This window comes from Syngnathus scovelli, chromosome 10, assembly GCF_024217435.2.
Source record: "Syngnathus scovelli strain Florida chromosome 10, RoL_Ssco_1.2, whole genome shotgun sequence".
Classification (NCBI taxonomy): domain Eukaryota; kingdom Metazoa; phylum Chordata; class Actinopteri; order Syngnathiformes; family Syngnathidae; genus Syngnathus; species Syngnathus scovelli.
The window spans coordinates 5020740-5046427 of NC_090856.1; the positions used below are offsets into that span (position 1 = coordinate 5020740).

General features: G+C 40.3%; 2 protein-coding genes and 1 long non-coding RNA gene across 7 annotated transcripts; 1 reads left to right on the forward strand and 2 right to left on the reverse strand.

Annotated features, from left to right (window-relative positions):
• The first annotated feature begins 45 nt into the window (after positions 1 to 45).
• On the forward strand, positions 46 to 24671 carry LOC137840666 (uncharacterized). Of its 2 annotated transcripts, XR_011087511.1 has the most exons (4): positions 46 to 428; positions 7673 to 7732; positions 18050 to 18115; positions 23947 to 24671. It is a non-coding gene; the product is annotated as an uncharacterized lncRNA (long non-coding RNA). The 2 variants fall into 2 exon arrangements; XR_011087510.1 differs by lacking the exon at positions 23947 to 24671 and having other exon boundaries at positions 18050 to 18246.
• On the reverse strand, positions 8649 to 11052 carry rxfp3.2b (relaxin family peptide receptor 3.2b). 2 transcript variants are annotated; one of them, XM_049732280.2, is made up of 2 exons: positions 9860 to 11052; positions 8649 to 9766 (listed from the first exon to the last, which is right to left on the reverse strand). In XM_049732280.2, exons 1-2 carry the CDS (start codon positions 10673 to 10675, stop codon positions 9479 to 9481), a joined length of 1104 nt encoding a protein of 367 aa, XP_049588237.1. In that variant the 5' UTR covers positions 10676 to 11052; the 3' UTR covers positions 8649 to 9478. The 2 variants fall into 2 exon arrangements, with proteins under 2 accessions (XP_049588237.1, XP_049588236.1); XM_049732279.1 differs by having other exon boundaries at positions 8649 to 11050.
• Positions 16380 to 21908, reverse strand: creb3l3a (cAMP responsive element binding protein 3-like 3a). Of its 3 annotated transcripts, none has more exons than XM_049732277.2 (10): positions 21644 to 21908; positions 20895 to 21014; positions 20538 to 20781; positions 20322 to 20455; positions 19082 to 19192; positions 18915 to 19021; positions 18459 to 18527; positions 18241 to 18325; positions 17539 to 17632; positions 16380 to 16983 (listed from the first exon to the last, which is right to left on the reverse strand). In XM_049732277.2, the coding sequence occupies exons 1-10, from the start codon at positions 21662 to 21664 to the stop codon at positions 16679 to 16681; spliced, it is 1290 nt and encodes a 429-aa protein (XP_049588234.1). In that variant the 5' UTR covers positions 21665 to 21908; the 3' UTR covers positions 16380 to 16678. The 3 variants fall into 3 exon arrangements, with proteins under 3 accessions (XP_049588234.1, XP_049588235.1, XP_049588233.1); XM_049732278.2 differs by having other exon boundaries at positions 20598 to 20781; positions 20895 to 21017; XM_049732276.2 differs by having other exon boundaries at positions 20895 to 21017; positions 21644 to 21905.
• Positions 24672 to 25688: the final 1017 nt, after the last annotated feature.

The window sequence follows — 25688 nt, forward strand, 5'->3', positions numbered from 1 at the left end:
AGAATGACGCCAATTGGCAAAATTGCGTCATAGCCTGCGACACAGCACAGGTGAGTTGTAAACAACCAGGTGTGTGAGTGATGTGTCATGGATTCAAAAGGCAAAAAAGAAAAAGATTGCTGATGAGAACAGAGGCTTTAAGAAAGAATGGCCTGAACTTTTTGCTTTCATTGCCAATGCTGAAGCTTTGCCTGCATGTTTGATTATCAATGAGAAGTTGTCAAATAACAAGAAGAGGAATTTGGAGCGACATTTTCTGCTAAAGCATGCTAAATTCAGAGATCATTCGGAAAATTAAAGACATACCTCTCCGCACAAACAATATCACCGATCAGCAAATCAAGGACATCAATTCAGCTCCAGCTTTCTCAATTGATGGATGAGTCGTGTGACGTGACCGATATCGAAAAGACAGCTCTGCTATGCAGGTACGTGAACTTTAATGGGCCGCAAGAAGAAATGATCAAATTGATACCACTATTTTGAAAACAATTATTTTTATAGTAGGCGTACAACTTATATATTGACAGTCTATGTTGCATTATAAAAGGCTTTTAGAATTTTGCAGCTCCAGACAGGTATGTTTTTTGTTTTTTTTGGGGCCAATATGGCTCTTTGAACAATTTGGGTTGCCGAACCCTGTTCTAGTAGAATGAAGGATGATGACTGCAGGTAGGAGTTGAAGAAGAAATGCACAAGATAAATAAAGAAGTTATAAATATAAAGTATATTGTACTAGAGAATTGTCCTCTTCTTGCGTTTTCAATGAGTCAAGGCCACAGCACGAGTCTGCCATTCAATGAAGGAAATGTACAGTAAGTGAATAATCGCTATAGAGACAAACCGAGCACACAGTTACATACAATGCTAATCGTATAACAAATAATAATGATCCATCTGTTTCTATAGTAATCCCATTAATATCATAATAATGCAATATTTAAAAAAGAAGGTTGCTATGCATTGCCATCAATGGCGTAAAAGTGACAGGGAGGATTTGTGAAACGATCTCATTTAATTTTCCCCCGCACCGATTGTGCTCGTTCATAGCCTTGTGCATTCCAGAGTAATTGCTGGCGACAAATATCAGACAACTCACCCTGAGTAATTAACAATGAATTGGAATGACATGAATTCTAAGGGATGCTTTTTCTGCAAGCTGTGGCCAGTGAGCAAATTATGCGGAAAAGCGTATTCACACAAATTCTCGATGAGAGTCATTCTGAAAGGAAAAGATAACCATGAGAGGAGTGGATACAAAACCCTGTAAAAGTTACAGGGATAAATAATTACAATCCAAAAGTGGTCACAACAAAGTCTCCATCCACTGCATTCTTGCACCAATACTTCCATTTCCTTTTTTGAACATCCACTCACTCAAGCATCTTGCTCTTTTGGTTGCTTGGCAATGTCACTGCAAGCTTTTAAGACACCGTGTCAACGCTGAAAGGGGTTTTGGGTGTCATGCTACTCTGTGTTTACTAGCAATCAACCTGCAAGCATCCATCACATTCCAGTGACCTAGATTTTTGAAAGGTCACACTTGCATGTATTCACTCAACTTCCGCACGCACATTCTCCTCTTTGGAGACTCTCCCAAGTGGGGCTTCGTCTCCAAATGTGGCTTGTGTGTTTCATTTTTAGACTCACACGACAACAAAAACTGCACATGAGCTACATCGAAATGAAGAAAAAATGGAAATTTTTGAGAAGCTAATTGGGATTCTTCATACAGCTATCAACCAGTGGCGGAGTTAGAGGGGGGCCGCAGGGGAAATCTGCCCCCCCGCTAAAATCTATACAAGCATATACCAGTCATTCCTGGTAAAAGTTAACTCTACAGACACATAAAGGAACTGAGAGAGAATACTTATTTTGAGAAATTATTTCCGATGGGAGGGTGAGGGTAATCATTTCTGTACGTACAACTTCTGGGAAGTCATAAAATAATAAAACCATAAAAGATCGAAGGTGTCAGAAACACGTGCCTTCTACATTTCTCCCTGAAATTACTCCAGCAATAATGTTTTAAAAGTCACAAGACAAATTTGATAGAATTTAATTTCCCGAGTGATTCGCTAATTGTTCATTAGCGGGATACAAAATTAATAAATGTATGGATTTTCCTGGTTGAATGTCTATTTCAAAAAGGTTCACCTGTAATGTTGCCTCTTCCGAGAATATGAAGCTATTTTATTCAATGTTGTTATCAGGACCCATAAAGTGAATTCCCCTTATACCTAATGGCGTGCACAGCCCATTTGTAGTCGTGGTTATCAGAAAATAGACGTGGAGACAATACAGATAAAATCATCACAAAAGAAGATAACCATTTTATCGTCGAGCGCCTCTTTGGGCGCAAATAGCAGGACGACAGCTCTGAACAGCATGTGTCAATGTGCCACAAGGCATTTCCTCCTCTGATTTGTTCTTTTCCTAATTCAAACTGAACAAAATAGGTGGTTTTTATATGAATACAAAAATAAATGTAGGGCAGAGTGTTTTTTCCTTTCCTACTGACACACAAACGAACAAAGATGTTTTTTTTCCGTAAATGTTTGCTACAGTCGTCATCCTTTCTGGTTCATTGAGGCTGTGAATTTTTTTTTTTTTCCAATGTAGCCTAGATTCAAATTTCAGTTGCTGAGTTCGAAAAAAAATTCTCAATGATAATGATGAATTAAATAAATAATAAAGTTTGAATTCATAAAAAAAATGAATATCTCTGATTTAAATGTTCATTTGACTCTCCTGAGCATTTTCATTTTTGCCGATTTTCTTCCACTTTCGCTTTCACACTGTGACAAGTCGATGCTTCTATTTTATGAGAGTCGCTATCGACGACTACCAAGTGGGACGTTCTACCTCCCGCCGTTTCTCCCACTTCCGAACATTTAGTTTCTATTTGCTGTGAGCATCTTCCGCTACACAGGCAATCAATAAGTGCGGAAGCAATGAACTCAAATAATTTCAAAGGCATAATTGGATTTCAAGATACACGAAAACAATACTACAGAGATGAGGCAACCTGGCCCTGGTGTTCACTACCTTGATCAAAATTAATGAACCAAGCAGCGGTGAAATTTTTCAACAAGTTGAGGCAGGAGATGTACTTTTCATCAAAGCAGTGCCGAGATGTGTGCGTGACAGAATTCCATCGAGATTATATTCATATCATCTTGTGTCACGTTTTTCCTCTTGTTATGCTAAAACCAGCCATATTTAAAATTGAGGGGGTCGCCGAAGGGCACAGCCGGGGCACCTGGTATCATTTAAACATGTAAAGTCAAAGTCGAGGTGATGAAATAATGAAAGAAATGATGAGTCAACCCCTCAAAGGAAATTATATGCAAAATAATAGCCCTCATTAATCTGAAAAATGCATCTTGAATGTTACTCCCTTGACTGCATAGTTAAAAGAGTTATTTTTCCATTTCGGAACTTCTAATTTCTTTAACTGGGCCATGCAGGTTTTGCCTCAAAACCGTTACTAATATCAAACATTCTGACTTCAGCTAAAGATTTCAAATCCAGCCAATTCCATTAATATCTCGCCTAAACTGAGTCACCAGCCTCGCTCGCCAGAATAAGAAGCTGGATCATGCAAAAAGATGAATAAATCCCATTTATGTGCAATGCGGGGAATACTGGCGGGCACGCGCTCGGAGGCGTGCCGACAGCGGCGTCGCTCGATAAACAAACAGCGGGAGGTCAAGATTGTGTTCAGAATTCTCCAGTCAAATATTTTAATCCATGTTGGACATCTGTGGATAAATACCAGACAGGAATTTCCGACCACATGGGTGGGGGTGGGGTGGAGTGCCCAAGTGCCCCTTTGCAAGGCTTCTAACTTCCCAGATTTTTCTGGCCCGAGTTTTAGGCCACTAAATCAGTCGGGACAGGCAAGTTGGTGAAATTAAATTATTCAGCTATGTTCTTAGTGCGGTCCAGATTGAGTGCTGCCACAAATCGCCAGAGACACCAGGCAGAAATTGAAGATGATCTTTGAATATTGCATTTTTCACACTTCATGCGACAGGATTTTACAAAGGTGAGGGTTTATAAAATGACACAATGAGATCATCTTGGGCAAGAGGCTGGAATGAGTTTTTCGGTTTGGACCCAAAACTCAGCTAGCTTGCTATTTTTATTCATATCCTGATAAATGACTTGTTTACAATATTAAAATAAATGCTCCTAAATTGTTGCCTCAATCCTTTTTTGTCCAATATTCTTCTTGTTCATAAGAAAATCACCGCATAAACAATTCCCCTGTTTTGCCACGAGTATAATTGTCCCTCTGACATTTGGACCACTTTTCATTGTTAGCAAAAAAAAAAAAAACGCAGTTTCCGTCCTGCACCTGATGCTAATCATGAAAAATGTTGTTTTGAGCGGACTTAATTTTCACAGGCAATGTTCTCTTGTTACAGAGCAGAAAAACGATAAGGGCGCTCTCCGAGGGTTTATTTATCTATTTATTTATTTTTTAATCAAACTATGGGGCGTGCCGGCGCATCTTTGACACGATAAGTCGATACATAACACAACCATGAATAGTAAATAACATCGACCAAGGCTATACACACATATTGGTTTTTCAATTTTATTAGATCAAACCCTTTGGGAAATTATGTCTAGGGTGACATGCAACGATGTAACTTGACATTGTTGTTGAGTGTCTTATGTCTATGTTTTTTTATTCTCTAACAAGTCTACTCTGTTTCTATTAACTGTCAAACAAAATTGTCTGGAAAGTAAACAGCTGTGAGAAAATGTTTTACTCTCTCTCTCTTTAAATTCTAATTAACTTTTGAATCCCTCCCAGTCATGGCAGCACTTGATGAAGTGTCCCTGCGGAAAAGGTGAACTCTATGGAAAGACTTTAATTCAGAATAGCTTCTATTAACCTCGCCATGAATCTCAGCAAGAGTTTGAAAGGCATAAAATTAAAAATCTGACTTTTAAGGGTCACGCTTTGCCAATGGGTGAAGGAAATTGGCCATCACGAGTGAATGAGATGCTTGCGATCGTGTCCTATAATGGAATAATCATTCATTTTTTTCCCCTCACCCTTTTGTCAGAACTGACTTGCTTGGCTGAACTGCTGTCTGGGGTTCTTCACGCCATCTCCAAGTGTTAAATTCCTTATAAACAAGAACACTGAAATGATTTTCCCTTCCGGGTACTCGAAATTACTAGAGTCCTTGAATTAATCGTATTGTGAGAAACAAAAAGGCGACGTTGGCTAAGAACATCAGGAGACAATACTGTTGAACACTTCGTTCGTGGAGAAAGATAATATGAGTGCATTCCGTCACCAAGTTTTTACGAAATGTCCTCAGCGAGACTAGAAAAGCAAGTTTTATTTGCTGCATTGCCAGAAACCAAAACAAATTGCTTTCTTTGTTCCTCAACGAAATCTGTCACTAAGACCTCATCCAACATGAGTCACTTTAATCACTGCTTCTCAACTCATTTGTCACTCGACACATTCACTGTGTCATGCTGTCACACGTAACAAGAATGCTGTCAATATTAGGAAATGTTCAAAAGCCTTGAAAACATTGGTCGCGGAAAGTAGTCTAACCCCTTTGGGGTTTGCTTTGGATTTCCTCTAATGGAGAGTAAAAAAGTCATCCTAATTAAATGTGAAAGGATTTAACGCTAGCTAGCGGCGGGACAAACTACTCGTCACGCCATTTTGCACTCAAGAGACAACAAATTTCGCCTTTTTTTCTTTACCTAAGCTTAAAGTGAAAGGCCCCACGGGATCAGCAAAACAAAGAGGGCGATAATATGAAAATGAGATAAATACAGAAAAATCCGGCTCGTCTATGCAGGAAGAAAAATCTCTCTGCACATGCAGCCGGAACCCTACTTCCATTCTGACCTTGCTTTATCTCCCATCTCCAAAGCCAACACTGGTCACGGCACACCTGCATGATCTTTCAATCTCTAAAGCCGATAAGACAAAGCACTTTGGGCGCCGTCACTCAACAGACAGCAGCAAAATTCTCATTGTGAAGATTGCTCAGTTGCTGTAAGAATCTAACATATGAATTTGAAAATTTTATGAAGTCTTTACACTTAATAATCTTAATATTTACAGAATAAAAGAAATGAAAGGGACCTATCATTGACCCCTGAGGAATACCTTGTGAGGTTTCAATAGTGATACTTGTGTGTCTTTTCACACAATGGCCAGACGAGGTTGGCGCGCCCTGCACTCATGCATTCACCCCATTCAATTACAAAATTGGGTTGCACTCTGTCGACCGCCGAGGCTTCGGCTTGGATTTTTGCGGATATTTACCTCGCACGGAACAATGCACACCCCGAGCAAACATAGCATGATAAATAACCAGGGCAGCATCCAAAGTGATTATTACCGAGAAGAGAAACCGACAAAAATAGGAGCCGAGCAGAGACCCGGTCGAGGACTGATGAACGTATTGTATTCAGGCGTCTTTATACTCAGCATGAAAACATTTTTGTAGCCTTGGGATTGAAAATTGAATTCATAGCAGAAAGTATAGACATAAAAATGCCACAAAATATTTCAAGAAGTTGACGGAAACGTTCATGTGAGTATCATGGCGCTAGAAACTCCAAATTAGATGCTGGTTGAGATGACTAATTGGGAAATACCGAGAAAATGGATAAATAAAACTTTTGGAGGGAGCTGTCAATCCAAATGAATTAACAAAGAAAGTGATTTTTCATAACAAATGAGGTGGACACCATCTGGAAGAGCTCCACAGTAATAAGCTCTCCATGTTGTGCATCATCATCATCATCTTCATCAAGAGCTCAAACGGTATGACGCCTCACGTGTGAAGGCAAGCTTTTGCATGTCAGTTTCCCTGCATGCTCTTTTTGATCGAAATGACTCACGATGTACTCAAATAATTCCATCTGAAGCTGAAAAAGGCAACGCAGCATCAAAACAGCCTACTGGTGTCCCGCTAATGGGCCATGATTAGATGTTCCACTCATGTGTCAAACACGACGCATAAGGAAAGGTCATCTCCTTGGATGCCATGCTACCTCCTACGATAGCTTCCTGTCCTGGGGGAGCATAATTGAGTACTGATGATGTCAATGATTTTTTTCTACAATCCAATTTAAACTATATTTTCTCGAGGTGGGGGGCGAGAGGGATCTGAAAAGTTATGTTCGAGCCGAAGCTCGAGATAACATAAAACGAGTCTCGGCCGGTCCGGCATCATTATGGTTCACTAAATTTCGGTGTGGCAGTCATCACCATGGCAACCGGAGTCATCAATGCAAGGCAGCGCACATAATGGTTCAAGGATGAATAAACTACCACATATTGTGACTTTAGGTCAACAGATGCTGCTCCATTAACATGCAGCGCTCATCGGCTGCTTTTATCAACGATCAATGTCACAAGGACATGGCCGAGAACGACACACGACAAAGTAGAGGAAAAAAAAAAAACGCAAAGCCTGAAAATTCTTTTGGTGCGCATTGCTGTCAATGTGGAAACAAAAATAATGAGGACGTTACATTTAGGTCGGTTGCAATGACATAACTTTTTGTTTTTGTTTCGCTCCACTGCCCAAGGGGAGTAAATAATTCAAAGAAACACGTCAGGCCTAAGCCGCTTCACAACTAATTAATGATAATTCCTTTTCTACCTTTCTAGGTGTTTTGCTAGAGGCAAGAGTCAGTCCTTTCAACATAAAATGTGATTCCAACTGCTAAGGTAAGCTAAAACACTTTTAATCCCGCGAAAAGAAACTAATAAAACAAAAAATCTGATATTTGCTTAAATCATCTTAATGGGATGGAAAAATGCGAGGTGTAATCTTCTAAACTCCTATTTCCTAGCTAACACCCTATTGGCTGATTCTGTTTGAAGGAGTTCAGTTATCACAAATGTTTTTTCAGAGTGCAAATTGATGTCATTAATTTTTCGGGTTGTCCTTAGATCTAAGTCTGTGGACAAAAGTGTTTGAATCACGACTCGCCCTCACACTCGCCTTAGTCAGCCTCTAATTAGTGTCACTGCTTATCACTCCGACAACGCTCATTATTTTCCAATGTAGCTTACATTGAATTTGGGTGAACTTACAGCTTTGGGTTTACTGTCAGATTATTGATAGCAACTATTTTTTTACTTAAGTCAATGGATAAATATAATTAAATAGTAGCCAACAGATATTTGCCTGATTTTTTTTTGGATTATGTCACAGATGCTCTGTGCCCTTTTAGCTTCTTTTTTTTTTTTTGGTTTTGTTTGACTTTTGAACAAGGCAGTCGAATCCAACGCCTCGTCAAGGACAGCCAAATTATACAGCTGAGTCCACAATGATAACGCCTCACAATGTTGATTCAAGATTTCACAAAATGTATTTGCTTCTTCCTTTCAGAAGATCACACAGAAATGTTCCTTCAAATTGATTTAACCACATAAAATTTTTAATGCCAAGCGAGTATAATAAAGCGTCGTCATTTTGTTTTGGCCGCAATGTGTATAAATTTGAGTCAAAGTCATTTTTAATTTGGCAAACGTGTATAGTTTAGCTGAAAAAAAAAAAGACTCAGTCATGTAATGAAAGATTGTGTCTGATAAATTCATGTAAAAAATTGCACACACTTTTTTTTTGAAAGACCGGAAATGTTCATGGTTAACCTTTTTTATTGCTCATTTGAGAGAACAAAAAACAATGTCGTTAATATTCATCTATATTGTATTTTATAGCAATGTTTAAAATCTGCTCACGACTCTTGTTAAAACTTTTTTTGTTTCGACTACAAACTAAACAAACTACACGTACTGTGTGAATGAAGCCCATTGACATCACAATTTGACTTCACTGCCTTTGTTCTTAAATCTAGTAAGCTTCAAAAATCAATCATCTTTTAATAAGTTTTAAGCGATTTTCACAACATGAACAACGCACACCAACAAACAAAAGAGCAAACATTGCATTTAAAAAAAAGCCAGACAAACTTCCGTTGTACGAATCACTGACTCCTCATCCACAGCCAGAGGGATTTTTCCCTGAAAAAAATTTGATAGCTCACCGCTCCTCGTTGGCAAATGTTAAATAAGGATTACACGTCGTACCCCTCGAGCTCATCCCAGATGAGCAGCCAAGTGCTTCAGCTCTCCAAAACTCATTCATGATTGACATTGATACATATTCATGATTACATTCCAGGGGAGGGGCGAGAAGTGGGGGGCATCACAATCAGGGTCTATCACAAAGAGACAAATGGTCGGGGTGAGAAAAAGTATTTGTGATTACGTAACGCGGGAAAGGGGAAAGTGGGCCATGTCTCGCTGCGTCGGGCATGATTGTTATTCTCACAGAAGCAGAATATAAATGAAGGAGTTGGCATTTGATGCCTTGATGGGATTTGGGTGAGGCCACCAAATAAACAATGACAGCCGCTTCCTCCACTCCGAGCCATCCATCCGTCCGTCCGTCCATCTGTCCGCTGCTCACACATCCATTTGCACCAGCACCATGACGGGCGGCGCCTCTGCCACTTTGCCTTTACGTCGCAGCAGATGAGTCAGACCCCTGAAGGATGGCGTGGTGCGGAGGACGATCTCCTTGAGACCAGCCCGGAACTCGCGGCGGATCAGGCAGTAGAGCACCGGATTGAGGCAACTGTTGGTGTGCGCCAGGCACACAGTCAGCGGGAAGGCGTAGGCTTGGACGTTGTAGAAAGCTTTGCTGAAGGGCACCAGGTCAAACTTGATGAGCACCCCCCACAGTGTCAGAGCCTGATTGGGAAGCCAGCACAGAAAGAAGGACAGAACCACAATCACGATCGATTTGGTGACTTTGGAGCGACGGTTTTGTCGGCCTTGTTCCACCTCCGGATTGGCGGCGCCGGAAATGCGCCGGCTGAGGATGAGGCGTAGAAGTAGTAGGTAGCAGACGCTGATGATGATGAGAGGGATGAGGAAGCCAAGCAGGACTTTTTGAAGGTGGTACAAGCCCAAAAGAAGCTGCGGGTCCCAGTTGGCCGTTTCCGGGAAACGCACTAGGCAAAGTTCCTCGTCTGACACTTGGGCGGTGGTGGAGTAGATGGCGTGAGGCAACGTGACCAACAGAGACACGGCCCAGATCCCCAGACTGGTCCACTTAGCCCGTGTGGCCGCCGCCCTCCTGCTGTGCATCTTGAGCGCCGAGGAGATGGAATAATAACGTGCCACGCTCATGGCGGTGAGGAAGAAAACGCTGGCGTACATGTTCATGGTAGTCACCGAGCTGACGATCTTACACATGACTCTGCCGAACGGCCAACGGAAGTCCAACGCCGTGTCCACCGCCCAGAAGGGCAAAGTCAGCACAAACTGCAGGTCGGTGATGGCCAGCCCCATCACGAAGCAGTTGATGGACGATTGCTTCTGCCTGTAACGCGAGTGCAGCAGACACAGCGCCAGTACGTTGCCCACCAGCCCCAACGCACACACCACCGAGTAGACGCAGGCGATCATCACCCGCACCACAAGGCTGGAGGTGTCTCCTTGGAATTCCGATCCCGATTCCTTGGTGAGCAGCTGCAACCAGCAGTGCAGCGACAGGTTTCCGCTGGAACTGCCGCTACAGTTACCACTGTTGTCTTCCGCCGTCATTTGCTGCTGACATGACTCTGGAGCCAGACTTCCAACTCCGCTTTCGTTCATATCGGACCCGGTCGATCACATACCTCCCTCCGGGGCAAAGTTGGACAGCCTGGGATTACGAAACAGGAGGCAAAGCGGTCGGGAAGGTGGCACGCAGCTCTGCATATTCTTCCTATATCTGTGTCAGGTTGCTTCTAAAGCTGCCGCCCCGCTGTGATCTTCCTCTCCTCCTCCGCTTGACTACTCGCCGCTCTGTTGCTTATCGCTTTGCAAGTGAGAGCGCAACAGCTCACCAACGCTGACGGCGCTCATCTGGCCCACGGAGAGGAGTCATGCTCCGATTCCCGCTGCTACGTCAAAATTCTCAGGCATGACCGTTACGGGAGGGGGCGGGGCTTAGGACAGAGGGCACAAACAATCAGGGTGACATCTCTGGGATTGTGTGGGTGAGCCTTTGAAACGGAGCTCATATCATGAGAGTGTTAGGCGGCTCACGTCACGGTTACGCAACTTTATTCATTGGATGTGCTTTCTTGTTTTTACTTTTTGTATTGTTTACTTGAAGGTTTTGTTTGTCCGTGGACCAATATAATATAATATATATATTTAATATGTAATATGTCTTGTCATCGTGGGATCTTTTTGTGTGAAGAAATTGACAATAAAGCAGACTTTGACAACTTCTCCTTTACTTTTGAGCTACTTAAACACAAATAAATATATTTAGGCGGACATTTTGAGACATCTGTTGGCCAAAGAAAAAAAATAGTGTTTTTCTCCCTTCATATTCTGATTGTGATTTAATACGATTATTTCTCCAAGGTTCTCTTCCCATTTTTTTAGCACAATTATTAAATTAATCTGTATTATAAAGAACAATATCAGATTTGTTATACACAAATGTTTTGCTCATTTAAATAAATGTCGTGTTGAAATAAAGGCAAATAAACCATGAATACTATGAAAAAAATTAGCTACTTTCATGAAAGAGAGAGCAATATTATGAATATTTTTCAGCGTGCTGCATTTGAATGCTGTTACCACAATAATAATAATTCTTCCCTGACACCACCAGTCAAACTTCAGCAACTCGGTATTATTAAAAAAAAAAAATTGTTGGCTGTCATAGTCTAATATAACCAATAACTACTTCAAAGCCTTGTTGTTATGCTGCCAGCTTTCATAACGAAAGGTCTCGGAAAAAATCACATTTTTCATGCTGTCTTCCGCTGGATGTACACCTGTCAACAAAGCTTAGTGTGATCCAAGATGGAAGTCTTGTGCAGCTGACAATCTTAATTAAAAAACGAAACTGGATAGAAATCCTTCATTTGAATTTTGCTGCGGTTTAATCCATTGTGATTCATGTCTTGTTTTTTTTCAAAGACCTGGAAAACTCAACATTGAGGTTGTGTCAGGTTTCACAATGAGTCATAGAAGTCTTAAAGGCAGCCGACATTTGAGTGGGTGCATATAAATTGCTCTCCACGGAATGTAAAGTAATTATGCAATACTGAAGGGCATCACACTATATTCTACAGTTTTTCAGTCGGTTTGCAAGCAAAGCTTTTTTTTCTTCCTCATTTTGCTTCAGTTTTTGAGAAAAACATATTTGACTATGATGAAAATCACATAAATCAGCGTATTAAATCTCACTCGACCTCATTTCTGAATAGAACTTTTTTGTTTGTCTATTTTGCAAGGACACCCTGGTGATTAAAAGTAAACTATTTTGGTGTCCAAAAGACGTACACTTTTTCAGTTTTAGCTTTAGCGTTAGCTAGTTGTGACATTAGTATCGCAAACGAAATGGCCTGAAGTCATATTTAGAGCGTTTCCTGGTCTTTGTTTGTTTTAAAACATTGTGCTTTCGTGTTCATGGCTTGATAAAACTTTTATTGAGACTTTTTGAAAACAAAAGACTTTGACAGAAAATAGCTGTAGGGGCCTTGATATAATGTGAAGGACGTTAGCTTGTCAGGCTAACTAGCTAGCCCAGGCTTTCTTTTCATTTTTAGTTTTTACTTTTTGATTTATTTCCATTCCCATTTGCTTGATGGCACTTTTTTTTGTCATTGGGCAATAAATACTGGATAACACTGGTATTTTCACCGGTTTTCTACCTATTAAAAAATGTGGCTCGTGAAACCCGGATGACAGCACAATTAAAAATGAAAGAATTACTCGATGCATGCGGCTTGATGGGATTGTGCCTCGAGCGCTGAGTGCCTCCACGAATAAAAGAACAGCGTTCACACTCGCCCTCCTGGGAGCCGAGGCTAGTGCTGAATGTGCACTGCCAAGTTTTTGAATACCCTCCACAATTCCCTTGATCTTGAACATGAGACCATGAGGTTCTGAGGTTCAGATCTATTAGGCTAAAAGTTATCAGATTAATTTAAATATGATAAGCTCAATTATTGAGGTTTGGTCCAGACCATTGGTGCTTCATGACCAAACTCTACAATAGATTCAGGGCCTTTCATCTAATAGGCTAAAAAAATCATTTTTGAATTACGTGATCTGCTATATTCATATGCTTCGAAACAAAATGTGAGAAAACGATTGTGCCCCTTTCAGAAAGGTTTGAGATAATTTCCGGAATATTCGCCGCTTATACAGGTTGCCACGGACAACGAAATTCAAACCGACCGTCCTCTCACAATAGGAAAAGTATTCTAGATGGTGCCAGTGTTAGTCAAGTGGTCTTTTATTTGAATGAAATTGCACCGTGAATGTTGATGAAGCAAATATTCCCAAACTGCTATGCTGCTCTCCAAATTCACTTTCATCGCCTTGCCTCTGTCAGCAGTGGTGTTTTTTTTTTTTTTGGTCGTTTCTCGTCTCCCGATGGGCTGCGAAAAATCTCTTCTTTCTTGACGTCATCTCCTCATTAACAATAATAGACATCAACACCGGTGTTGACAATTTATTAATGGAAAAAACATACAATCTCGATTTTTCTATTTTTTTTTTTTATTTTCAATGCGGCTCATGACATCAACTTGTTGAACGACCCCTATAAAAGCAGCGTTAATTTAAATAGGTGTTGAAGTAGTTGCAATTATAGAATGTTTTGGGTATTAAAATGATTAATTGGCATCTTTTTTGCTGCTTAAACCAGCCAATCAAATTAATTTAATGCAATCTCTTACTGACTGTAAAATGAATAGAAAACATAATGCGAGTATTAAATAACGTCCTCATTCCTTTAACTGTGTAGTAAATAAAAATAAGGTCTATATTTCAAAACATTTTAAGAAGGCGTACAGCTTCACCCAAAGCCGATTTAAAGCGCTTCCCACTCACTCTGCTGCCATAACATTTTGTCACCCGGCCTACAGTTGTGATACAGTGATCAGAGGCAGGAATAATTAAAGTGACTTGTAGACATCGTCAGAGTGTTATAGGCCTTAATGAGAATATATTTATTTCGGCTCTATGTGAGCTTTTGTTGTAGTTTAGAACAATGACTTGGATATTTTTTTTTCATCGAAGTTTGCTTCTTTGAAATTTGTTTTATCTAAGAACAAACAAAGTTGGGAGACTGAAAGGCTTTGGCCCCGATCAACATCTGAAGAGGGTTTTTTGGGAGGATTTTAGCAGTCTTAGAAATAAGCAAAAACGGTCATTCTGAAGGTCATGGTGTTTTGAAGACTAAAAAATATATTTTTTTAAAATCATTATCAGCTCAGCAATCTAAATGCCACCATGAATTTTAAATTAAACATGGCGACGCGACACAAATATGAAAAATACATTTCCCCCCCCCAAAAAACCCCAAAATGGTCTATAAAATCAGCTTTCCAAATGTGTGAATAATTTTGAATAAAAAAATCACAATATTATGACAAAAAAGTCTTATTTTACAAATTGTAAGACATGTCAGAGAAGTAAATTCATAATAATAAAAGGAAAGAAAATAATCACAATCTTTTCTGAGAATCATGTCAGAGAAGTAAATTAATTAAAAAAAAGAAAGAAAATAATCATAATCTTATCTGAGAATCATGTCACATGAATAGCAACTGCTCAATGCGGCTGGCCGATTAGAGCGACATGAACAAATCTTCTCTAAAATAGGCACCGTTGAAAAGAATTCACCCAAATTAATTTCCAGTGTGTCACCGTTAATATCCGGCTGCATGTCACATGGTCAGTTTGATATTTGGATAGCTTACAGATTTGAGCAAAGCCGATAAGTGGCGTCCAGGCCGCAGACAAATGAGGAGCAGTTAATACCGGAGGATGACTAATGAGCCTGATCCCGTCCAATCACCAAATAGACCCAAAGCTCGTAATTACACATCATACATCCTAAACCCGAGAAAACCGAAAATCCTGCTGAGAGTTATGCGTTGTATGTAAACTAATCCTCGCTATGTGTGTGATTAGAACTGCAGACAAGCAAACATCTGACCAAGGGTTGTCCTCATTGGGGGTCAGGCATAAATTGGAACCCATCTTAACTGATTATAGTTGAAAGGCCACCACTCATTTTTGTTCGGTGGTGTAAAAATGGAAGAAAGTTACGTGATTGGGCTCAAAAGTTTGGCAAACACCCTGGGCGGAAACACAAACGCTCAAATAGTTTCACACTTCTGTCAGGTGTCATCCATCGAGTTTCCTTGCAAATCCCCGTTTGGCTCAGCCTAATTGGAAAAGGCATGTTGTGTTTGAGGAAGCGTCAAGTTTTTACTGTCTCAACCTTAAAACTTTAATCCCATTTGTAGATTAAAGATGAGCGGATTTGGCCTTTTGACTTTGATGGACAAGATTCCTCTTATGGTTCGCCCCGCTTGGCGGGAGCTTGTCCGGGTGGAGCGGCTCCTCAGAGAATTTCCTTAATCAAAGTAATGCATTCGGGTCTTGATTGGAGAAGCTTGTGCCTGAGACACTTCCATCCTGATTAAAACGAAGAGAAAAAAACATTTTTCAATTTGCCGTGCAGCTCATCCTAGACGTTCAGGTGGCTCGAACAAAAGAAAGAACCAACCTACAACACATAGATGTCTGGCAGAGATAAACAATTGAACCTTTTACCTCCATGTATGATGACAATATTTACATTTTCACCACCTAAAAGAAAATTATGATTCGACACACTCTTGCTGAGAATGCAAAAGCATTGTAGTGCTAAAATGAATTAAATTTATACTTTCATGGTTTGGAGAAGACTGGAGTGAAGCTATCAGGAAGTATTAAGGCCACACATTGGATTTAATATAATAATAATAATAATGGAAAAAAAAAAATATTTCAAGAGGAATTAGTGAACAACCCAAACACTTTTATTTTGTCTGGTCATGTTGCAGACGCAAGCTTTTCCAATATGTCAATACGTTGGAATGAAGTCTGGTGATAAGAGCTTGTCTATTCAACCTTTGGCTTAGTTTTCTCCCTTTCTATTGTCCCTGCTGACATATTTGCCCTTTGAGAGATGTCTTGTTTGTACATTGGATCAGCTGCTTCGGCAGAAGAATCGTGGAGGTTTACCGCGGGGGAAGAAAGCTACATGGCACAGTGTTTGGCCACTTTACCTTTCAGAGATCTTTTACTTTTTTTCTTTTAAATATACGAATCAATCAATAAAAATGTCTGTATTGCTTCCCTGATGATCCAATATCATAGTTACATCTAAGTTCATTTTCACTAGGCCATCTCTCGTCGTTTTTATCACGTGTTAGCATTAAGCTAGCTGATCATTTTTAGTTAAACATTTTTTGGAGAACCATGCTAGTGAGTAAGAACAGTTGCTGCGAAATTTGTTTTAAAAGTGTGTTTTAATAAGCATCTGGGAGGCGTAAAAGTATACAAAGAATGTTTTTTTTTCTGTATATTGCTGATTTTTATGTAAAGGTTTGAAACAAATTAAGAAACGTCCTTGTTAGATCACACTTGAAAAGATGTAAGTTGACAGGCAATTTTAGTTTGACATTGAAATGCGCACGACGATGCAAAATAGGACTGCAAATGAGAAAAGGGCAAAGAGGACTGCAGAAACTGAATCTTTACGACATGATTAAAATAAAATAAAAAAAAAAAGCTTCAGTGGAGCTTCTTTTACATGTCATCAGCGATCGGCGGTAAGCCAGCAGAACGTTGGGGATTCAAAGTTACACTTGCTATGTGGCCGGTGATAGGGTCCATGTGGAAATGCCCCAGTGTTTCCTCCTGGCTCCGGTTCGGTGACATAGCGTCCAGTTCTCGGTTCAGCTTCATGTTCCCCATCAGGGTGGTGATTTCCAATCCCGCATCTGCCGGGAATCGCCGGTGCGCCGGCTTTGATTCGTCTTGGGTGGCCAACGGGGGATCGATGACGTGCAGCACGCGGGAGGCCTGCACGTTCTGCAGGGCACGTGACTGGACTGTGAAAAAATTAAGAAGCCAGAATGAAACACACACGCCTCTGGAAAAATCGATTATTACACTTTATGGGCTGCCATCTTAGCTGCATTCATCGCCTGTGACAAGTTTTCCCGCAGTCATGAATAGCAAACCAAAAAGTCTGGACTTGCATAATATTTCATTCAATTTGATTGAATTTTTCCCCAAGGCTCCTCTCCGCACGCCATATTGCGCATAAAAAAAACAAGCAACATCAATAATGATCCGACTACTCATTGCGGTCAAGGGTGAACGGCGGCAGATGAGCAAAAAGTGGGCGGGGCACAACTAGACTGATCGTCAGCCAATCACAAGACACATATTTATAAATTTCCCACTTTGGATCTACTGACAATTTTGGATCTTAGCTGAACTCAACATGCATATTTTTGGTATGTCAGAGGGAAGGTCATTAAAGTCAGCTATTAAAATTGACAGCAAATCCTCATACAGCTAAAAAAAAAAAATTCTTAAGTCGTCCACATGTCACCTTTAACGGTCACGCTGGGAGCTATTTGCCATTCAAGGTTACTCACTTCTGACTGGGCTGAAGTCTCCTTGGCTGACTTTGGTGTCAGCGTAGGGCTTGAGACTCGGGAAGAGGATTAGGGAGAAGGACAGTAGGAGTACCTGAGGGGGATAAAGAAGTCAAAAGGAGACGGGGGGAAAAAAAAACACTGCTTGCATATTTTTCACGGAATCCATTTAGAGTTAATGTCGCTTAGACAAATAAATGCCACCCTCAAAAATTAAGCCTTCTATTTCCAGTGGTGTGACGTGACAAAGTACAGATATCACTACTTTATTTGAGTATTTATTTTTCACAAGGTGATCCTGTGAATTTTGTAGGATTTTCCATGAATTTTATTTTAAATGGATGTTATTATTTAATGATTTAGTAATCCTAAATAAACAGGAAGCACAATGTTGTTGGTGCGTCTTTTCTCTGCTTCTCTAGTTGACATCATAACGTATTCCGTGACTGCGTTCTGACACACATCCATATCCATTAAAGCTCAGATTTCAAATATTTTTCCCTCCTTATAGCCTTGGGCGGCGTACGCTGTGCTTCGGCGCTGATCAAAGACGGAACATGGCTTCCATTCAGAAAAGGTACTTTTAGATTTAAGGATTGTGCTTTTTTTATGTCTTCAGAGATTGTCATGTCATGATTGGCCTTTTATTTGTCTATCAAGATTATTATTTTTTTATATATATATCGTCCGACGAGTTCATACCAACACACACGTCCCGGTCTGGGCCGGCTTGTTAGATGTATTCATGACCAGAGCTTGGAGCCGGCGCAACTGTTCCATTAGTGAACTGCGGAGACAAATCCATGAAAAAATAATCACAAAGAAGACAATGTAAAATGAATGATGTGAAGACACAGGAAGATGTAGGAGAGGTTGTGAAGTGGATGACTCCTTTCGGGTTCCATTTTATAGTCTCTTACATGTTACATTTCTCCAGCTGAGACACTTTCCGCTGAAGTTCCTGGTTATGTGCGCTGCATGCAGCCATTCTGAAAACACACATACACATAGAAAGAGTACAAGTTATAGCTGGGAGCGGCCCTGTGCTTAAATTGGAAGGCTTGGCAAAATGGTTTTGTTACATCTGCTATTCCAACACAACACTTCAAGTTATTATAATAAAATGCAGAGTTTGAATATTAAATTCATTTGCTATTCGCTGCAAGGCTCAATCACCGTCCCACTATGTTAGCGAGATGATCGCTATATTCACTGCCAGCCTAGTTAAAATGGAACTTCGACGTCTATAGCCGTCAATGGGAGTGAACGGGTTAACATAGGAAAATAGTGAGAAGAGTTCAAAAGAAATTTTAGCCACGCTACTGCTCAAATGCTCACAGCAATCTAAATGTGATGTGTAATTGAAAAACTGTTACCTGCTTTCCAATCCATCAATGTATTCTTTCTTCTTTTTGCGGCTCTCTTGGGCCGACTGCTTATTGCGAATCTTTCTGCGTATTTTCTTCAGGATCCTTTCTTCATACTGATTGGAATAGATTTTTTTTGAGTGAGTGGTTTGAACTGGTTTGTTCTTATAACGAACCTTGGTGAGTGGTAGTTGGCTGGGTAGAGTCACGCCTTCCTTGGCGAGGAGCTTCTGCTCGTCTTCATTGAGAATCAGTTCTTGAATGGACTGTTGGAACGGCTGCGGAGGCTGGAAGGGAGACGGCACATGTGATTCAGTAGGAGGTGCTGCTCTTGATTACACTTCCTCGCTGCCGTCGCCCGATTACAGCTTGCCGCCAATCTCCCTGCGGCCTCTCAAGGCATAGTTAAATTAGCATGCCACTTGCCGCCATTGCTCTCATTCCTGCGCCAAGCCTCGAGAAATCACAGTGTGATGAGCCAAGCGGCATTCTGCCACTCTTTGCCTTAATCAACTGGGCTGGAAAGCTTGGATCAATACTTGATTTTTTTTTTTTTTTTTTACACTCCTTGTGTCTGAATAATTAAGATAAAAAGGAATGAAATATTTCCTATATTAATTAAGGACTGGCTGGGCTGCTCCTATTCAGAATGCGTTTTTTTGTTTGCACTGACTTAATTATACTGTGCTGAGAGAAAACACTGTGAGACTGATGAGAGCAAACAGCAATGTGGAACTTTTTTTCTGACCATTATCTTCTCCCGTAGTTTGTGTCCATGCAAAGTAAGTTGAGCTAACGTAGCATGATATGCTAACTTTAAGGCAGGGGTGACAAACTCATTTTTTTACGTGGGCCGCATTGTAGTCATAGCTTCTTTTGGAGGGCTGTCAACCCAAATGTATGAGCACCTCATATTATATACGGTGAAATCGACAAAACAAACTGACAAATAACTCGTTTTCAAATCAGACGAGTAAAAACTGGTCAAAATAAAATGATGTGGCGGGCCGTATCTGGCCCCCGGGCCTTGAGTTTGACACCTGTGCTTTAAGGCCATGTTAGCTTAACGAGTGCTACGATTTTTCCGCTCATATTTTGTTCATTTTTACGATGAGTTTGATGATATCCTGAAAGTAACTCATAAAGTAACGTTTAAAATAATCAGTTCAATAACAAAGATTTGTTTTAAAGGAGTAATTGCTGATTACGTTTTTAAAGATAACAGTAGCAACACTGAATAATAAAATGGCTGCCATCGTGCATCTTGCACCAAGTCGAGATTTCCGTTCCCACTGGAGTGTCGGAAACCGCAGAGGATCCAAGTATCTTACAGACTCTCAAATATATAAACAGTGAGTCAAAGCTATGTTATCAGACATAATCCTTCAGTTCGCTCCCCCATTTTGTCTCACTTGCCGGCTCAGTTGTGCCACTCAGCAAGAGATCCTTAACAGTCAGAGACGAGCCGGAGCACGGCGGCTCTCTGTTTACGTCCGCAGAATATTGTGGATATCTCGTCCTCTCCGCGGGGTGCTCGCCTTCCCAGACATCTTCAAAAACACACACACGAATGAAACTAATATCACAATAAACAATCAGTATTGAGTTAGCTAGCAAGTTAACCAAGCTAACTTAGTTTGAAGGACGTTTGGGCCTCCAAGGCCGCTTTGGCCTGTGACCTCAGACCCATACAATGAGTATCCTCGGGGGGGCTCTCAGGTCGCTGTGGGCTATCCATCTGATCCGAAGGCGGGTCTTCGCTGATCCCGCTGTCGCTCGGCGAGGGGGACCAGATCGGTGAGCCCGACGCTGATTCTCCTCCACTTAATAAGGCGTTGAGGAAGTCGGCATCCGCCTGTTCAGCCAGCTGGAGCATCTGCTCGGGTGGAAGGTTTGATTATTTTTCTTGTCTTGTATACGAGGCAACATGCTGAGATGATAGTCCGAAAGGAAACGGGCTCTTTGGAGATGATTGACGGTTTTACGCACGTTTGGTTCCTGCTCTGGCCAGTGATGCTGCCGGTTGCCTTGTTGTTCCGCTTCTTCATGCCGAAGGATTCCATCATTTTGATCAAACAGCCAATCCAGCAACTCCATGCCGTCATACGCCTGCTGTCATGTGTCATTTGTCAAGTTTCCTTTTCTGAAGTCACTCAGGACAAAAGGCCACGACTGCCCCAGCCGATTCTTTACTGCTTGATCATGATTTGTCAAGTGTCAGGTACAATATGTTCCTTGCTCGTCTATATCTGCTTGACGCGTAAAAAGTCACCTTGTGGTTCAATTAGAAGCTTTGTGCAGACCCACAGAACCAAACCAAACAATTTTGACAATATCCCCAATAATATTTCAGAGCCGTATCAAATATTCCATTTTTTTTTTTTCAAACTGAAACTGTCAGAAATATATTTATTAAAACAATATATCTATTCTCTCTGTAGTTGGAACTATAATGAAAGTTGGTGATCTTTTGTGATAGCAGCAGTATCAATTTATTAGATCTAATACAAGAGCTGAATCTAAAATTCTCCCTTTGCCGAGATAATGACTCTCAGTTTTGATTGACACGCCCTTAAAAGTATGTATTGTGGTCATGTCGGTGAAATCGGGAACTGACAAAAAATTCGGACTGATTAATAATCATACTGTATACTTAGAATCACAAAATAACCTGTAATACTTTTTCACTGTCATATGTTGATATAAATATATTGACGATATTAAACTACAGTATTTACCTGGTCAGAGTAGTGCTCCATAGTTTCCCTTCTTGGGTCGTAAACCAAGGAGACAAAAAAAAAATCCTGTCAAAATATCCTTTTTTTTTTCTCGTTGAGAAGCTCTGCTGATGAAGTCTTTCTATTGAATCACTCAGCTGCTTTTGTTGGGTCCAAAGTTGAAACTCCAACGCAGCACACCCAGTCGGCCAGACTGCTTGTCCCCTATTGGACTAAATCAGATCGAACCTGATTGGCCGCTTAAGCACACACTGTTTTACATCTGGAGAAGGTCTTCACTTGGAGATGGATAGACCAAAGTCTTGCCTCTTTTATTTCCGTAACTTGTTGTTGACATATTCCTTACGACCTTTGCCATACTTTTGAGAGACAATAGAATAACACAGCAAAAGTTTTGAAAGTAAAAGTTATCAAATCAGCAGTGAATTATAATGGCAATTTGAGAGAATACCGGATTCTGATTAGCAAAGCTTTTGGGAATGGGATAAGTGTTTTTTGATGATGTAATTTATTGTTGATGAAGCTTCCAAGATAACTGCGGCTCGATGTAGTAAATCAACATAATCAGTGTTGAGATTTTATAAGATGAAAAAAAAAATGCTGTAATTTGCTACAGGTTTATGAGTAAGAAAGTTCAAATGACGATCATCAATTGATTAATTTTTTTTTGCAAAATTTGAGACAAAAGTATGCTTGGACAAGATTTTTTTGTAACCCTGCCAAAAGACAAACTCCATGACTCAACAGCCTGACAAAACAGCGGAACAGGACAAACATAACCTCCTTGGCAGATATAGAATTTCGAGGCAGCAAACACGTGTTTCCACATTTAACTTCGCAACGCTGCCAGAAAACGTAGGAGGAAACAGCACCACATGTCACCGCATGATATGAGCATGGAGGTCATGGAATAGGACTGCGAGTAGGTGAAAATGGAATTGAACTCCATTTCTCCGTACAAGGCAAGAAGTCACAAAGTCATGCCCGGGCTAGTTGAGCCATAAAAGAGGAACATTATGTAATGGTTTGATTATCTCCCGGAAGATGGTTCCAAAGGTTTCTGCAATAACTGCATGAGCTAGAAAAGAAAGTACTGCTTTAAAAAAAAAAGAAAAGCTTAACTCAAGCACATATGGATTTTTTGTGGTTTGCAGCACAAATTTTCAGTTTTTTTCTAAACAAACAAAAACATCCTTTTACTTTGTATAATTGAGCTATTTCATTTTTATTCGATAGAAGGTGCCTGTTTTGCTTGTAAACACTAGCGCAAGCAACTAATGAGTAAATTCTCAGTGGGGTGCCTCTAGTAGTTCATCAAATAATCAGTTGTATTCATTTTTCATTTTTCCTTTTGATATTTAAAAGCTGCTTGATTTTAATTGTTCAAAACAAGCAGCTTCTATTACGCTAAGGTTCTGAAATACGATTCCTTAATTCTTCATTTTGAAATACAATATATGTCCTCGCTCAACAAAGGTTGGAAAAGAAATTTAAACTTTGCATCTCCTTCCACATCTCATAAATATAAAATATGTTGTTCAGATGATAATTTCAGCATCATAAATGCACTCAGATAAGCGCAGCATTATCCTGGCCAGAAAATCCTACAAGCGCAAATCCTCAGGAGATAGCTTTCCTTCCAAATGTAAGGTCAGCAGGTCGACTACGGTGTGAAATATTCATCGAATAACGTCCACGAGGAAGCGGATTCACTATAGCACTATTTACAGGATGTCTCGCTTCCTCAGGGAATCCTGCCGCTAGCTAGCTAGCTAAAGGCAAGGCAAAAAAAAACCATGCATAATGACTCCTTTGTTCGCTTAGCTGTCAATGATGACTCGCTATGACATTTGACAATGAGCTCCTTTTTGCCATCCGAGCATCACAGATATGTAAAATGAAGGTCAAACGATAACAGGCCTCTAATTGAAAGTTGGGATACAAAATATGCTAACGAGCCTTTTTGGAGCCTCTGGGAAAAATAACAACATCGCATTGAGATGTAGAGATGCAGGGACCCAAATGCCATTCATTAGCCGAAATGCCAGTCTGACAAATGCGCTGCGCTCTTAAGACCTCTCAGGTGCGTTACTTTGATGGGAGAATTCTGGAAAATCAAAAAAATGCTTTAGATCATTTGGGTTTGACTTAGTTTGGACATGTAAACAGATGAGGATTGAAATTTGTTCAAATAATATTACGTCGCTATTTTTATCAACATCTCACCGAAGTCGTTGTTGCTATTTTTTGCAAAACTTGCTGCATACATAAATATGAACCAAAAAATATCTTCCACCAACTAGGTAGGTTGGAGGGAAGATCAGTGCAGCCAGCCATTGCGATGGGATCATTTGCATCAACTCTCATGTGAGTTGGCCTCAACATCAAGGCTGAGCAACTTCTCTGATATGCGTGATGTCACACGCGGTAAGAGTCGGTGTCGGTGTGCCGTGATGTTCCACGCTTGTGCTATCAGAAAGTCAGAAAAAGTTATTGATGAAAGGGGTGGCACAAGGAGACTGGAAGTTTTTTTTTTTTTCCACGTGACCCAAAATGGTTTTGATTGATAACATGTTTTCAGAAAATTGTTGCTGCACATGCATTGTTATTTGGTTTATTGGCACTTTTGAGTGTCAACCTACGGTGAACTCATCATTACAATGGTAATGACGCACAAACACAACAGGAGAGGAACTGTTTTGCCTTTAAAACAAGACAAGCACACCCCTGCTGTGCATTGAGCTGTTTTGTTGCATTGATTTGGGCCACGGCATTCAAGGTTGTCCCCTTCCATTGACTCTCTCCATTCATTCTGCACGAGTCTACAAAATAGTGCAATTCAGAATTTATCGAATGGTCGTATTATGTCCTCAAGAGCAAGTTGGCAGAAGCCTCATTTGTTTGTTCTCACGTGTGACATTGTTAAAAACGAAGGTAACCTAGCAACCGGAATCATGTTTTTCTGCTTTGTGGGATATTTGTGAACAATTCAAGTGAGGGTCATTGCCATTAAAGAATAATGATTTTTCTTCCAGCCTTTGTACAGTAAATAAAATAATAAATGAATAATTAATCTTATTTGCATTATTTATTTATATATTAATTATTTATTTGTTCGTTCGTTCGTTCGTTCGTTCGTTCGTTCGTTATTCTGTCCGTTTATTTATTTATTTATTTATTTATTTATTTATTTATTTATTATGTGGGTGGGACTTCTGTATCATTCAAAATATTTCTTCTTTTAATACTGCACACTGTACCAATGCCTCTTTTTTCCCTCCCTCAAGAGACCACAGTGATGTTTTTTGTGCTCCCCAGTTTTTCTCAATTCTTTTCATGAACTGGTGAGTCACTATACGATCTGTTTCCGCCATGGAGGAATGGCTTTTTGGCCTGTAATTGGCTTCTGTCATTCGGGAGCTAGTGCTGCAGCTTCACATCGCTACATTTCAAAGCAAAGTTCACTTGATGAGACTTTCATCCTCTGCACCCAATTTCATTGGTCTACCAATGAATTCCCACTCGACCTTTTTCCCGCTGTTTCCACAGATATGGAGGAACTTCTAAAGCTTGATACAGTGGCATGCAGTGGAGTTTCCCCTCATCTCAATTGATTTTCCAAGCACGAGTTAGGGCTAATCTTCGTATTACATGTCTTGCTCAACCATGTTAACCGAGATTAAATGAAAAGATTGCGAAGTGTAACAAAGGCAGAGATAAGAAAACGTCCTTAAAAATGGTTTTAGACTCTTGAAGAGGATGTCAAGTCCAGAAATGTTGTTACAATAATATGTTCTGTGCACCCCTACTCATCTAAACACGGCATTCTTAATAATATTCCACTTGTGGAAGTTAAATTAAGTTGCAAAATCCATCGATTTTTATCCAATTCAAGGGGGCGGCCATTTTGTCACTTGCTGTTGACTGAAAATGACATCACATTGACTCAGCTAATCATACTCAGCTGACCAAACTGTATTTTGTTTGTTTTCTTGTAACGTTTGTTACAAACATTTCTTCAGCACCCCTTGGCAAGCCCACAAAC